At 41.8% G+C, this 15,956-nt stretch overlaps 1 protein-coding gene across 2 annotated transcripts in view; it reads right to left on the reverse strand.

Moving 5' to 3' along the window:
* MAP3K5 (mitogen-activated protein kinase kinase kinase 5) overlaps positions 1 to 15,956 on the reverse strand; it is a 140,510-nt gene that overhangs the window by 67,422 nt on the left and 57,132 nt on the right. For both annotated transcript variants that reach the window (XM_068150195.1, XM_068150186.1), the window contains 3 exons: positions 6,168 to 6,361; positions 5,234 to 5,402; positions 4,245 to 4,351 (listed from right to left, as the gene is read on the reverse strand). In XM_068150195.1, coding sequence (XP_068006296.1) covers positions 4,245 to 4,351; positions 5,234 to 5,402; positions 6,168 to 6,361 — 470 coding nt within the window. The remainder of the gene's footprint in view (positions 1 to 4,244; positions 4,352 to 5,233; positions 5,403 to 6,167; positions 6,362 to 15,956) is intronic.

Genomic DNA, 15,956 nt, shown 5'->3' on the forward strand with positions numbered 1-15,956 from the left:
ACCAAGCATGGTTGGTTGCATGGTTTAGTTGATTAGGTGGTGTTGGATGATAGGTTGGACATGATGATCTTGAAGGTCTCTTCCAACCTGGTTGATTCTATTCTATTCTATTCTATTCTATTCTATTCTATTCTATTCTATTCTATTCTATTCTATTCTATTCTATTCTATTCTATTCTATTCTAATCCTATCCTATCCTATCCTATCCTATCCTATCCTATCCTAACAAAAAGAAACACCACCAAAAAACACCAACCAGACTAAATCTTCATGACAGGCAAGGTTAGGAAGTGAAGCCAGTAAGACAATATTTACAGTACCACTTCAGACAAACATACCACTTAATTGCAAGCATTAGACACTTCCTGGTGACTCACAGTTTGGATACCTGCATCACTCATGATCAAGCGTTTAAAATTTTGTACATATTTGTGTACTGAAGACAATGACTCCTTTCTCAGCAAAAACTGTTCTTTGGTGGTTTGGGGACAGCATTATATTCTTTTGGAGAAACTGCTTGCAGTATTTGAGAGGCTAGAATTTGAATTGAGAAAAATATGTAATTCTGCATCTGTCTTGCAAGCTTTGCACTGAAGAAGCTTTCAAGAGTGGGCTACCCCAGAAGAAAACAACTACACCAAAAAAAATCCCCACACACTTCAAAAGGCACAACCATCTTAATGCAGATACTGCTCAATTAGAGGTTCACTAAGGGATTTTTTTTCTTCTCCCTCTACAAGAACACAAGAATGTTCTGTACAGGCAGTGTCAATGTCAAACCTGAGAGATCAGAGCAGATCCAACTGATACCCGAGCTCATGAGCTCTGAAGCTCCAGAAGCAAGTGGTGTAGAAGAAAGTGAAATCAACTGCTCCTGCCTGAGCAAGTAACAGTTCCCTTTAGGTCTGTGTTATTTTATGTCCCCTGACAACTGATCACTGAGGTTTGAAGGTTTACTTCCTTTTGTTTTCTCTTCTCAGTGACCACTGAAGTAAAACAACAAAGGCAAGTCTACAGCTCCTTTTTTTTTCAGCTGACTTTCATTACAGAAAGGCAATTTTCAGGATGCAGTTTCAGGTGGGTAACTCTTCCACATCTTGTATCAACTACCACTAATCCAGACCAAACCAATAGCTACCTGAACTTAATGACAACAAAACCCGTAGTGCACAACAGTGTTTGGTCTCCAAACAGAGAGGTCTCTATTTTTTTCCCTGCTTTTTCTTCCCTCACACACTTTCTTGATTTAGGTCAGACTAATCCTGACTAATTGAGCTGCTCCATCCTTCCATACTAGTGACCTGGATTAGAAGCAAGAGGGACAGCTACTTCCACAGCAAACACTCAGAAGCGCAGAGTATTCCAGACTTGCCTTAGCTGAAGAAGTACCCTCCCTATTCCAAATAAAAAGCAAGCTACAATTAGCCAGAGTAATTTCTTCATGGCATAACCAAAACATGAACATTTTCATAACTGACATGGATTTCAGCTAACTGTACAATCCAGAAAAGGGAGGGAGAAGAAAATATCTGATCTCCTTTAGAGGTACTAGGTAGACCTTTTGTCTGACAGGTAAGTCAAAGGCTACATCTTACAGTCACATCTGTGAAAACAGACCTTTCAGTCTGCAAGTCCCCACAGAATCAATGAAGTACAAAGATCTGCCTGAAAAGATGGAACTCCAGTTTTCCAGGGTTGGGTTTTTTTCTTTGTGCCCCAGAGAGCCTGTTTTCAATGGTTGTTTTAGAAAAGGGGGACCCTGAGGTCTAAATAACTTGTTAAGACTCCAAGGTACACCTCCTTTGTGGAGGTTTACATAGAAATGGGTCCAGCCAACATGGATATAGGAGGGGCAGGTCCTGCCTCTCCAACCTGATCTCCTTCTATGATCAGGTGACCCGTCTGGTGGATGTGGGGAGGCCTGTGGATGTGGTCTACTTGGACTTCAGCAAGGCCTTTGACACCGTCCCCCACAGCAAACTGCTGGCTAAGCTGTCAGCTCGTGGCTTGGACCGCAACGCTCTGTGCTGGGTTAGGAACTGGCTGGAGGGCTGAGCCCAGAGAGTGGTGGTGAATGGTGCCACATCCAGCTGGCGGCCAGTCACCAGTGGTGCCCCCTGGGGATCAGTACTGGGCCCCATCCTCTTTAACATCTTCATTGATGATCTGGATGAGGGGATTGAGTCAGTCATCAGCAAATTTGCAGATGACACCAAGTTGGGGGCAGATGTTAGTCAGTTAGAGGGTAGAAGGGCTCTGCAGAGGGACCTTGACCGACTGGACATATGGGCAGAATCCAATGGAATGGCATTTAAGAAGTCCAAGTGCCAGGTGCTGCACTTTGGCCATGGCAACCCCATGCAGAGCAGCAGGCTGGGGTCAGAGAGGCTGGAGAGCTGCCAAACAGAGAGGGACCTGAGGGTGCTGATTGACAGCTGCCTAAACATGAGCCAGCAGTGTGCCCAGGTGGACAAGAAGGCCAATGGCATCCTGCCCTGTATCAAGAATAGTGTGGCCAGCAGGAGCAGGGAAGTCATTGTGCCCCTGTACTCTGCATTGGTTAGGCCGCACCTTGAGTCCTGTGTCCAGTTCTGGGCCCCTCAGTTTAAGAAGGACATTGAGACACTTGAACGTGTCCAGAGAAGGGCAACAAGGCTGGTGAGAGGCCTTGAGCACAAGCCCTATGAGGAGAGGCTGAGGGAGTTGGGATTGTTTAGCCTGGAGAAGAGGCGGCTCAGGGGTGACCTCATTGCCCTCTACAACTACCTGAAAGGTGGTTGTAGCCAGGAAGGGCTTGGTCTCTTCTCCCAGGCAACCAGCACCAGAACAAGGGGACACAGTCTCAAGCTGCACCAGGGGATGTTTGGGCTCGAGGTGAGGAGAAAGCTCTTCACTGAGAGAGTCATTTGTCATTGGAATGGGCTGCCCAGGTTGGTGTTTGAGTCACCATCCCTGGAGGTGTTCAAGAGCAGATGGGACATGACACTTGGTGCCATGGTCTAGTCATGAGGTCTGTGGTGACAGGTTGGACTCAATGATCCTCGAGGTCTCTTCCAACCTTAGCAATACTGTGAAATACTGTGGAAATGCCAGCATATGATAGATTATTTAATCTGCAAAGATGCATATAGTTATGGCAAAGCCATAAAAAAGGCTTAATGCTTATATTTTCATGTATGTGGAATAAAGGAACAAGAAAGTATCTGGACATTTTATTCAGACAAAACAATGCTATATACCTGGTTTGGGGGGCGGCGGGGGTTGGAAATTCTTTTGGTTGGTTTGTTGGGGTTTTAATTGCTTCTTTGCTATTTTTTTTTAAATTTCCTGGGGGTGTGATGTTGTTTGGGGTTTGAGACTTTTTTTTTTTTCCCAGTTTATTTGCAAAACTAATCTATATTATTGTTTCAGCTAAATATTTGTGACATATTTTGGCATCGCTTTTTGAGTCTCCTCAGTGAACCTGAATTACAGTATTCAAACCTGTGAGAAACAGAAAAATCTGTTGACATTTTCTGTATATGAGAATTTCAATGCCTCCTGACACCTGGTCTACTCCTTTAAATGTCAGTAGCAAAATATTCCATGTGATAGCAGCAAGGGAGCAGAAAACCTCTACAATTTTCACTGAAAAGCCCCCGTCTTAGTGCTTTGCCCAACTGCCAGTATCCTAGAAAAAAATCTAGGCTTGCTCTCATGTTACCCAGGAAAACTGTGCATGCTGCTGCATATGGCACATTTTGTGCATGTTATCAGGTAACACAAAAATTTGTTTATTGTTATGATATCATAATATAATTAAACCTTCTGATGGACATTTGATGAAAGTTCTCTTCCTGTCTCCTGACGCTACCAGAACTCAGGCTTAAATTACATGATGTCTCATCAGCACTGCCACTTATACAGCAGTGTTAAAAAGCACATTTAGCAGAGGTAAACTACTGTGAGGTATCTGTTTGATCCAATTTAGGTACTGAAAAGAAAAAGAAAAGGAAAAATTATGCAAACCTATGGAAGAACAATTCAAACACACCTAAAGGAAAAGGAATGGGATTTGACAGTATGAGAGAAAAGAAAAGCTTAGATTGATCACAAAGCTCAGAGTCTCCAAAGCTATTTCAGTGAAAACATTAGACCTGGATGTGTAGATTCTGGTAGCAAACTTCAGCTAGGCTCACAACCCTGCATGAAGTTTCCCATTCTGATCTACTGTTCAACAGTGAAAGGAAGGGTAGATTCTTACCTGTTCAGCGCAAAGGCATAATGAAACCTCACATGGTGGTGAGAAGCCAAGTCAAAAGTAGGCAGTTTCTCTAAAGTTTTCACCAGTTTCACAATGGAATCATAATCCTTCCAAAAGAAGAGAATAATGATATTTTAGCTGCCTCTACTGAGGTATGCCTATATAAAAACTCCTCTTTGAACTATGCACTCCTTCATTCATACTAATGATTCTTTTAAAGATCTGTGGAGCTTTTAGCACATCTACAACACGAGTAGTTTTAGGGACAGGACACGTACCAGATTTCATACTGGGCAGACATTACAGAGCTAACTACATCTGAATTGAGGCATCACAAAACTCTTGAAGCAGGCATGAGCCACAAAAAAAACCAACCCAAAACAAAAACACAACACCCCCCCCAAACAACCCCAAAACACACATCAATCTTTCAATAACACAGCTTTTTAAAGTAACTTATTCACTGAGGAGGGGTTGTTTGGTTTGGGTTTGGCTTTGTTTTTTTCCAATAAACAACAAACAAACCCAAAGCACTTCAAGATAATTGAGGAGCAGCAGTTGAAACGATGTGTAACAAAGTAAGCAATTATTAGCACCATTCCAGAAGCTGAAATACATAGGAACATTTTATGTCACAAGCATGATGACAAAGAATACATATACATATCAATAGACACTACGGTAGCATGCTGCTAAGTAGGACATGCTATGGGCTGCTCATCACATAGTAACACTGAGTTATTATATGTTGTGTAATAGGTGCTGTTACAATGTAACAACGCTTTTCTGCTATGTAAAGGCACACTATAAATAGTGTAATTACAAAATAAGGTAAAAAACATCAGGGGAGAAGCTGTAGAACATTTTTACTGCTGTGCATTATTCATATAGTTTATTAGCAAGCCTGTGGAAAAATACCCTGAATATATTACTGAGAATGCAATTTAATTGACTATATTTTAGGTGATCTTAGAGCAGAGAATTCATACCTGGATGTCTCTGTAAGACAGCAGTAAATTTATGACAATGTCAGCAGACAAGACTTCGACACTATCCACTCGCTGTCGAATCCTTGCCAGCTCTGCTGCAAGCTCTTTGCCTGTGTAGAGGGTACGAGCCTTCCTGATGTCATTCAGAATGGATTCCCGGAAATACTGGCTGGAAATGAATGACTTCATGTCAGCAGTTTGGGACAGGTCCCTTGCATTTGTATGAGGGGTGTGTTTTTGGTCTTCCACAATCTATACGTGGAAAACTTGTTGATGATAGAATCACAGAATTGTTAGGATTGAAAGGGACGTCAAGGATCATCTAGTTCCAACTCCCCTGCCATGGGCAGGGACCTCTCACACTAGATCAGGTTGCTCAGAGCCACATCCAGCCTGGCCTTAAAAACCTCCAGGGATGGGGCTTCCACCACCTCCCTGGGCAACCTGTTCCAGTGTCTCACCACCCTTATAGGGAAGAACTTCTTCCTAACATCCAGTCTGGATCTACCTATTTCTAGTTTTGTTCCATTCCCCCTACTCCTATCATTACCTGACACCCTAAAATGTCCCTCATCAGCTTTCTTGTAAGCCCCCTTAAGATACTGGAAGGCCACCATAAGGTCTCCTCGGAGCCTTCTCTTCTCCAGACTGATCTGTCCTCATAGGAGAGGTGCTCCAGCCCTCTGATCATCCTCGTGGCCCTTCTCTGGACACGATCCAGTACATCCAGATCCTTCCTGTAATAGGGGCTCCAGAACTGGATGCCGTACTGATAGTCAAGTGTCAACAGAGAGATTTGGCCAAGCTAAATTATTCATTATCCATTTGTCTCAACAGAAGCCAGAACATCAAATCCCCCTGAAGCAAGCGTCCAACATTTGTATTGCCAGCAGAATATAAGAGTTTTACACAGGGGAACGAAAAAGCAACTCACCTCGAACTGGCCTGTGCCACCTTCAAGAGCTGAATAAATCGATCCACCAGGGGTAAGCATATAGGCCCAAGCAGCGACTCAAAACTGGGCTGCATCAGCTCGGTTAGACCCTTCATAAAACTGGTATCACAGCAGTACACCTTGTTATGTGGAGTTATCATATAAGGAACAAATATGTAGTTACCAGTGCACATCTGTAGGGAAACAAAGTGCAATAATTGGAGCAGTTGTAATTTGCAAGTGTAAGCATAAAACAACTGCATATACCACTGGCCAAATTTCACCTGCTTAAGTCAAAAGGAGATCCTGCTGCTTACTGCAGCAAGGCCAAAAATTTATTTATGAAGTCTAGGATTACATAACTTCATTTTTCATCTCTAACATGATATATACCCCAAATACATTCTTTCAGATTTCTGAACTGCTTCCTGCAGGACGAGTCTTTTTAGACACATCACATTGACCTTAAAATAGTCAATGCCTCAACAGCAAAACAGTTCTGAGGGCACACCCTAGTCATGTCTAAGCAGCACACACACTCAAAGGCAGCTGGCATACATGCTTCTCAATGTGACTGATGTTCAGAAGACAGCAAGCACACTCAAGTTAAGTATAGTTAAGCTCACAGATGTTGAAAACAATAACACGAGCCAGTTGCTTTACAACAGGAAAACTGTAGAGAAAACTAATCCTTGTATGAACTGCAAAATGGCTCAAATAGTTCAGCATAAAAAAACCAAATTAAATTCCTTGCTACACAGCAAACCTTCCTGGCCAGTAGGACTTAAAACTATACACATTTCAGAATAACCACACTGCTAAAATGTATTGCTTTCCATGTATCAATGCATCACAGATATTTCTTTTAAATAAAAAATAATTATTTATCTTCCAGGAAAGAGAGAAGTAAGGTGCCTGTAGTATGAGTACAGATTTATGTATATAGAAAGCTTGCTGAATATTTGTGGTTCTGAAGGCTCTTAACCATGAGACAGAACACCATCAAAATCAGGAGGAGTTCTGTCACTTGGATCTCCACTACCATAGCGGCCAGAAGTCCAGGAAGAAAAGCCTTAAAGAGGCAATTCTTGAGAACAATAGTTTTGGTACTCCAAAATTACTTTCAAGGTTAATTACTTTCTGGTTGGATTGTTCTGCCTTCCCCGAAGTCAACACAACAACGGGGTTACTACTTCAGAGACTCTTCTGGTAAACTGAGCTATTTACATAGAACTATTTACATAGAATAAACCAGGTTGGAAGAGACCTTCGAGATCATCATGTCTAACCCATCAACCAATCCAACCCACCTAAACAACTAACCCATGGCACCAAGCACCCCATCAAGTCTCCTCCTGAAAACCTCCAATGATGGAGACTCCACCACCTCCCCAGGCAGCCCATTCCAATGGTCAATCACTCTCTCTGTATAGAACTTCTTCCTAACATCCAACCTAAACCTCCCCTGGCGCAGCCTGTGACTGTGTCCTCTTGTTCTGGTGCTGGTTGCCTGGGAGAAGAGACCAACCTCCGCCTGTCTACAACCTCCCTTCAGGTAGTTGTAGAGAGTGATAAGGTCACCCCTGAGTCTCCTCTTCTCCAGCCTAAGCAATCCCAGCTCCCTCAGTCTTTCCTCATAGGGCTTGTGTTCCAAGCTCCATGCCTTGAGAGAGCAGTGACTGAATAGTTTTCACTGTATGTTCTTAAAATATGCATTTTAATAATGCATTTAATAATGCATTTTAAGATGCATTATTAGATTTGAAAATCATGGAAGGGTTGAGGTACTTTCATCTGTATAAATGTGTATCTACAGATACATCAGTAAATACATCAGAGATTGGCTATGATGAGTAAAGGGGTGGGGTTTTGTTTGTTTGTGGAGTTTTATTATGGTTGTTCTTTGGGTTGGGTTGGGTTGGTTTGGGGGTTTTGTTTTTTTGTTGTTGTTTTTTTTTTTGTTTTATTATACCCTAATGTGTTATTAAACTATGAGACCTCATTATAAAGACAATCATTCCCCCACTTCTGAGGGATATAGACTAATCCTGTATAATTCAAAAGTAATCAATACAGGCACTTACATGAAGCCCTCTGAGCTCAACCAACCCAGAACCTGGCTGTTGATTATTGCATACACAGACTTCAACAAGGATGAGTTCAGTCTTTTTCTTTCAACAACTGCAAACTATTACAGTTGAATAACTAGCACACATTTTTCTGTGCACAAGTGCAGCAATTCCAAAGGAAACTTAAGAACTGGAAAGTGTATGACAGTACCTTGAACCAGCAATTAAGGAGTGTGATGTTAGAGCCCACACTGTTCATCTTTACACAAAGAATTGAATGGACACTTCTGTTCAAGAATATGGTACATACAAGGCAAGCAAATGTATTCAAGAGTGAATGGATCAACCTTTGACCCTGATGTAATCTATTAGCCCCACAGTCAAAAGCAGAGAGGAAATGATGAGTTTGCTGGGACTAGTTTCAGCAATCACAGGGCAAGGGTATGCAGTGACTGGCACTATGAAGCACAGGCAGATGATTCTCTAACTTTCCTTTTTTAAAATAAAGATGGAAAAGTTTGGGAAGTCAGAACCAAGAGAAAGGATGAAGTAGCCACAGATATCCTGCAGCAGGTATTTTACTTCCTAACGTTTATTCAATGCACTAAAAATACATTCAAGACTACTTGCAGGAAGACTGCCTCAGACTTCTGGCACACTGATTCCAAAGCTCAGGTCTTAATTAAAAATCAACTCTGAAAAAAGTTATTTCCAGCTTTTGAAATCCACTGAATCAAAAGTTTATCCTGGCATAATGGTCAGGCCACCTGAAGAGGCAGTACCTAAATAACCCTACAAGCAGGAAAAATACTCTTCCTGCAGGGGCCGAATGCCCGAGTCCATTACGGAGCAAGAGCTCTTATCAGCTGATGCTGAGTGCAGCTTCTGTAGCAAGTAAGTATCTATTTCAGTGGAACAAGAGATCCAGGAGAAGTAAGTTTACATGGTAGTCGTGATATAGAGCCTACTCTAGAAGATGCACAGACACAGTACCCTTCAGAAGCAAGGGACAAGGAAGAACTTAACAGTAAAGACAGAAGAAAACACTATGTGGGAAGAAAAGAGAAGAAAATAAAATCAATTTACAGTTGTGCAGAGGGCCCCTGCGGTTCTCTGAGCTTGATCCTCGGAGTAAGTTGTGTGGGAACACAGTGGCCTTTCCCTCAGCCAGGGTATTAACGTGGTTGGTAACTTAACCTACTTTTTGTGGGCAGCTCTGTATCCCTGAAACTGCTCAGATTTGGTTGAAACTCATCAGACAAAAAGACAGATGCAGAAAGAAGGTAGAGAATGGGGGGGGAAGTAACCTACACATTTCCTTAGAAAACAAACTTTAAGAAAAAGAAGAAAAAAAAAGTGAGAGCACAAGCAGTAAAGTTAATAAAAGAAATATTAACTTCAAATTCTCTTTGCTAGCTAAAGAGTACATTAGATATTTGACAGCTGAACCTGACAAAAGCAGACTTGCAGTAGCTCTGATGACAAAAGGGAGAAAAAAAAACAACCCAGGAGTTATGCATTATTTACTAAAGGTGGTGGAGGAAGGAAGGTAAGATAACAGTGACAACAAGACTACTCTTGTATAGTAAAGTCCATGGTCTCCCACTCTGAAGAAACATGTTTTGTCACCATCACATATTCTAACTACAAATTGCCCTGCCCTGACTGTATTTTGGCAATGACTGAGATGAAAGCTTAAAAAACCAGACTGTGAGGGCAGCAGCTGAGGAGCTGCTCCAATATCACACAGCTCTAAACCTTTCTCCCTGAAGCAGAATGCATGACTTGCTTTTTGCCCCTCATTCCCAGGCTATGCAACCTCTGTCTCAGCCACTTTTACTCGATCTCTCATCTTTGTCAAAATATAAGCTGTGCTAACCTAAGTCAGGAATCACCAGGTCATCTTTGACACACACTTCCTATCTGCTCACACATTTCTTGGCATTTTCACCTATCGCACCTTATTCCACTTGGAAGTTTAAATGCACTCCACTCATTAAAAACTGCTCTGCAACACTCCATCCCACTCTAATCTTATAGACTCTGATATTCTTTCCTAACCCTAATTAACTTTGCTCTAAGTTTGCATAGCATCCAAGACAAAACTGTTGTTTCCCTTTGATCCTTTCTGCTGACTTGTCAAACCAGGCATAATGAAAGTAACAGAATCGAGCCATTTAACAAAAATGGGCAGTTAGGAAGGATCAATACCTTAAATCCAATTGCAATATTCTCAGTTTCATCAACACCCTTTAAAAAAACCAAGAATTGCATAAAGGGGTCTCAAAAGTGGGTGGGAATAGACCCTTCCCAAACAACAAGTGATAAAAGTTTCATTTTCCATTCTTTATAAATCCCTCATTATTTAGAGGTTAAAGAGCTCAAATTATGCTAACAAAAGTCACAAAATGATTGCAGGTCACAAGACTTGTAAGCTGAAAAGCACTATGAAAACATCAGGGCATGTGACAGGCCATGAGTGTGCATACAGATCGTTAACGTGGTTCAGCCTGATGCACAGGAACTCAGGATGTTAGATAAGGTAAACTTGGCCTGAGCTCTCAGATCAGCTGAACTAGTTATGTCTAGGAGATAAGAAAAAACTTATCTTTGAAGGCTTTGGGCTAGCGCACTTGGTACTTGGCAACACCAGGCAACCTTCCACAAGACTATGTCACAGTCCATTTCATCAAATCAGTCAGACTAATTAGAAGGCAGAGTTGCAGTCAGCTACACACGCATAAATGTTTTCCACAAACTGACAAAACCTGTGAATCACTTTTGCAAGTGTTATAATTGTATTTTTGTAATGTCCCTTCCTCACTGTGCAAAATCATAGTTCCAGAGTCTGTGTAAGTTCAGTTTAAATATAGCCATAAAATTTTCTTAATAGCTCTACAGTTAAAGAATTTATGACCGTGCTGCTCCTAGCTAAACCTACTGGTCACTGGAACATGAAGCACTTCCTTCTTGTTTGATATCCTTTCTCAGCATCTGAGAAGAAATTAACATAGTACACCTCCTTGTATTTAAGAGATAAACATACATTATGTATTTTAATGATCACAATAAGAATATAAATTAGCCCTTCTTTCAATATGCCCCTCTAAGACACAACTGTTGCTTGTAAAAGAGGCAGTCTTTTGGGACTTCGATTTGGAGTTCATGTCATCTTAGAAACATCATCATGCAGTAAGGTACACATTGTTCTCTCTGGCCACAAATACCTCTGAAGTAATACAGAAGATTTTTCTCTGAAAGCTGTAGGGATGAAGACATGGTACTACATAAATGAGAATTTGAGTTCTGCCAAATTAATTCTCAGATTTTGAATTTTACTTCAAAAGGAGGGAGAAAACGTGCACAATCTCAGGGAGCCAATGGGCAGTCATCTCAGTTCCCTGAGTTTTTTTATTAGCACTACTCACTTTGAGTACTGTGTCCAGTTCTGGACCCCTCAGTTTAGGAAAGATGTTTACTTGCTGGAACATGTGCAGAGAAGGGCAACAAAGCTGGTGAGGGGTTTGGAAGACAATGAGGAGAGGCTGAGGGAGCTGGGGTTGCTTAGCCTGGAGAAGAGGAAACTCAGGGGTGACCTTATTGCTCTCTACAACTACCTGAAGGGAGGTTGTAGACAGGCAGGGGCTGGTTTCTTCTCCCAGGCAATCAGCACCAGAACAAGAGGACACAGTCTCAGGCTGCACCAGGGGAGGTTTAGGTTGGATGTTAGGAAGAAGTTCTACACAGAGAGAGTGATTGCCCATTGGAATGGGCTGCCTGGGGAGGTGGTGGAGTCACCCTCATTGGAGGTGCTCAGGAGGAGACTTGATAGGGTGCTTGGTTGCATGGTTTAGTTGATTAGGTGGATTGGATGATAGGTTGGACGCGATGATCTCAAAGGTCTTCTCCAACCTGGTTTATTCTGTTCTATTCTACTCTGTTGGAATCATTTGGCAGTCAAATATCCACAAAGAAGAAAGCTGCCTTCAAAGGCAGAAACAATAGAAGAAAACCAAAATCCCCTAAAACAAAACCATGATGCTTTACTCATGGGTGGGAGAATCTAGCAGAACCTCATCTACTTGCCTAAGCTTTAGGTCAGCATCTAAGGAAACCTTAAAATACATAAAATTAAAATCAGCTGAGGTCAAAAAAATAGCCAGTATCTCTCACAGTAGGAACTGTCCTTCCTGCTGACTTTCCTCTGCTTAAGACCACATTTCTGCATTTCTTCTACTAGTTCTTTTGAGGAATATCTGCCTTCATTTTAATTCATCCAAAGAGATTTCATTTTAAAAGGTAATTCTCTGACTGCACACGTTGTTACATGTAGCAGATGGCAAAATCCTAAACTAAGTTATTAAATCTATTCCCTCCATCCCCCAAACACACAGTAAATCAACAAGTGGTGATGTTTTAATGAATACAGACTCAGTTTGGGTTTACTTCAAATCCCACTCATAGGAATGACAGCCTTGCTACCCATTTGAAAAGGAACATGAGTAAGCCTCACACCTCAAATGAACTGAAGCACTGAGTCTACTCTTTTAACTAATTCCCGTTTTCTTTGGGAATAGGTTCTTTCTTTATATGCCCAGCAATAACATTCTATTGCAACCATGCCACATGCCACTCTATATGGTCCTTTCATCACATTCACAAAGGGAAAAATGTTTTTGTATGCTTTCCAAAGAAACTATGTGCCAAACATGGGAAGGAAAGGGAAGGAAAGGGAAGGAAAGGGAAGGAAAGGGAAGGAAAGGGAAGGAAAGGGAAGGAAAGGGAAGGAAAGGGAAGGAAAGGGAAGGAAAGGGAAGGAAAGGGAAGGAAAGGGAAGGAAAGGGAAGGAAAGGGAAGGAAAGGGAAGGAAAGGGAAGGAAAAAACAAGGAAGAGAGTGAGAAATATCACAAATTACAATTGATACCATAGTTGTAATTATCAACTAAATATTTAGTGAACGTTACTAGGCAGCATTTTTAAATACTTGGATACCAGAAATAAAGCTACCTCCAAATAATCTGTCAGCTGGGTGAGGAGTATTAAGAATACTTCCTCTTATTTCCACAGTGAAAGAAATCAATAGTTAGACATACCCTACAGGACTAACAATCTTCTAGCAGTTATCTATATGGAGGCTCCAAGCCATAAGGCACTTTTCACATGCCTCATCCAGGGTCACTAAACCTCCTGCTGAAGCAGTGCACCAAAACTATCTCCCAAACTACATCTTCAAATGAGGCAGTTAGGAAGGGCTGTGGAAAAGCAGTAAAACTTGCAATCTCTGATCTCTCCAAGCATCAGAAAAAGATAACACTAATCAAGAGTCCCCAGCCGTACAACATTAACTCTATTGCTTAATCACTAACGCCTGTGGGCCAGCTGCTCAGCAGCACGGTTCCAGTCACCTCCCAGTCACTGTTCTAATCAGGCCAGCAACTACACCATTGTCTCACACCCCGGGGCAGCTCCTGAGGCTCCTTATCACTACAACCTAGTGCAAGCAAGCAGCCTGAACTGAAAGGTGAGCACTGTGTGGATGTGTTACTGGAACTGGTTATAGTTCACATGTATAATGCATGCATTCAGATCCAGCAAGAACCTTTAGAATAAACCTTTATTTAGAATAAACCAAACCAGGTTGGAAGAGACCTTCAAGATCATCGTGTCCAACCCATCAACCAATCCAACCCACCTAAACAACTAAACCATGGCACCAAGCACCCCATCAAGTCTCCTCCTGAACACCTCCAGTGATGGTGACTCCACCACCTCCCCAGGCAGCCCATTCCAATGGGCAATCACTCTCTCTGTATAGAACTTCTTCCTAATATCCAACCTGAACCTCCCCTGGCGCAGCCTGAGACTGTGTCCACTTGTTCTGGTACTGGCTGCCTGGGAGAAGAGACCATCATCTGCCTGTCTACAACCTCCCTTCAGGTAGTTGTAGAGAGCAATAAGGTCACCCCTGAGTCTCCTCTTCTCCAGGCTGAGCAACCCCAGCTCCCTCAGTCTTTCCTCATAGGGCTTGTGTTCCAAACCCCTCACCAACTTTGTTGCCCTTCTCTGGACTCCTTCCAGCAAGTCAACATTCTTCCTAAACTGAGGGGCCCAGAACTGGACAGGGAAGTTGTTGGGTTTTTTTAATTGAACAAATTTGGAACCAGACCTGCAAGTTTTCTCCAAAGTTAGTAAAAATCATATTGGGGATATTTAAGATGGAATAAAAACTGGTGAGCTAAAACAAGCAAACTACAGCCATGAACTGTAATCTTTATACCAACATCTCCTTGTGACTGAAACTCCTAACTTGTAGTTTCTAGAATGCCTCTGCTGCTTGGTTGACCTCAAAAAACAGATAACAGCAAAAACTGAACTTCAGATTTCAGGTATCAAAGTAACTGCCTCCTGTCTTAGTACCACTCTCTGTAGAAATGTATGGTATTGGTATTACTGCAGCATTTGGAAAAAGTCCAGCTAAATAGCTCTAAACCCACATATAACAGGAAATGGGCCTATGTTATCTCATACTGCTCTGCCCTGACAGGCTCCAGGTAGCTTATCCTAGCTATGCAACATTGTATTGGCTATTATTAGGCAGCACAAAAAACCCCAGGCAGAACAAAGAACAAAACAGTTGGTAATGGATTTATTTGTGGTTTTTTTCCCCCCCCCCCCCACTAGTTTTAGAGATACAAGGCTCAGGAAAAGCAAACAGAAGGCATTTCAGTTAGACAGATATATATAGATACGTGCACGCACACACTTGTTTTGCAGTCTTTTTAATCCCCTGGTACCAGGGATACCATTGTCCTGCTAACGGCCGATGTTTGGCATGCTATTAAAAAACATGTTCTAGAATAGCAGGACTAAAGCCCTAGTTTATTCACAGGTGAATTTTTTAAAAATTTATTTATTTATTCATTTTTAATATTTGCAACCTCCCATCACCATTTGTAAGCCTATTTTTGGTAAGGGTGGGCATCACGGTCGCAGCTTCTCAAGAACGGCACCTCTGTCATGCTCATTTATCCTCAAGTCTCATGATTTATGAAGAAACATGAGCTGCATGAAGCAGAAATGATATTCAACAGTTAGGCATATGTCAACATTATGAAAAGTCTACTTCCAGGTAATCTGGCTGACAAAATAAAAAAGGTGGAAACAAGGGAGAATGTAAAATACATAGATCAGCTGCAGAGTTGCTAAGCCAGTTTCACTGAGTTCTCTGTTCTAATCCCCAGGAAAATACTTCCTCCCAGAAAAGATGTTATGTGGGTGTGCTTGAAAACATCTAAGACTCTCAAGGAACACATTCTTTTTGTGGCATACACTGAAATATTTCTCAAAGTGAGAAGTGACAGTTTCACAGCCACCTATCCAAATTTACATGGAAAACAGAACAATCCTTTCTCAAACAGATGACGGCCAAGTTATCATACCCCCTCCTTAAGCTTCAGAGACTGTCACTGAAAAGCAGGACAAAATGACAGTATCTCCCCCTTTTTCTACTGTACCAGTCATCTCCTGCTGGTTCCCTGCTAACAGAGTTCTTCCCCTACCCTCCCAGGGATATTACATTAGTCACACATCATTTTCCCTACATCCTGGGCCACCAGAACAAAAGTAGAACATGCAATACATTCATTTACAAGAAAGGCCTTACTGTTCTCTTTCATTTTCTGTAAAAGCCTAACTGATCATTTACCACACTTCCATTAG

This window comes from Melanerpes formicivorus, unplaced genomic scaffold (assembly GCF_026170545.1).
Source record: "Melanerpes formicivorus ecotype bairdi unplaced genomic scaffold, bMelFor1.0.p_v2 SCAF_2, whole genome shotgun sequence".
NCBI classification, from domain to species: Eukaryota; Metazoa; Chordata; class Aves; order Piciformes; family Picidae; genus Melanerpes; species Melanerpes formicivorus.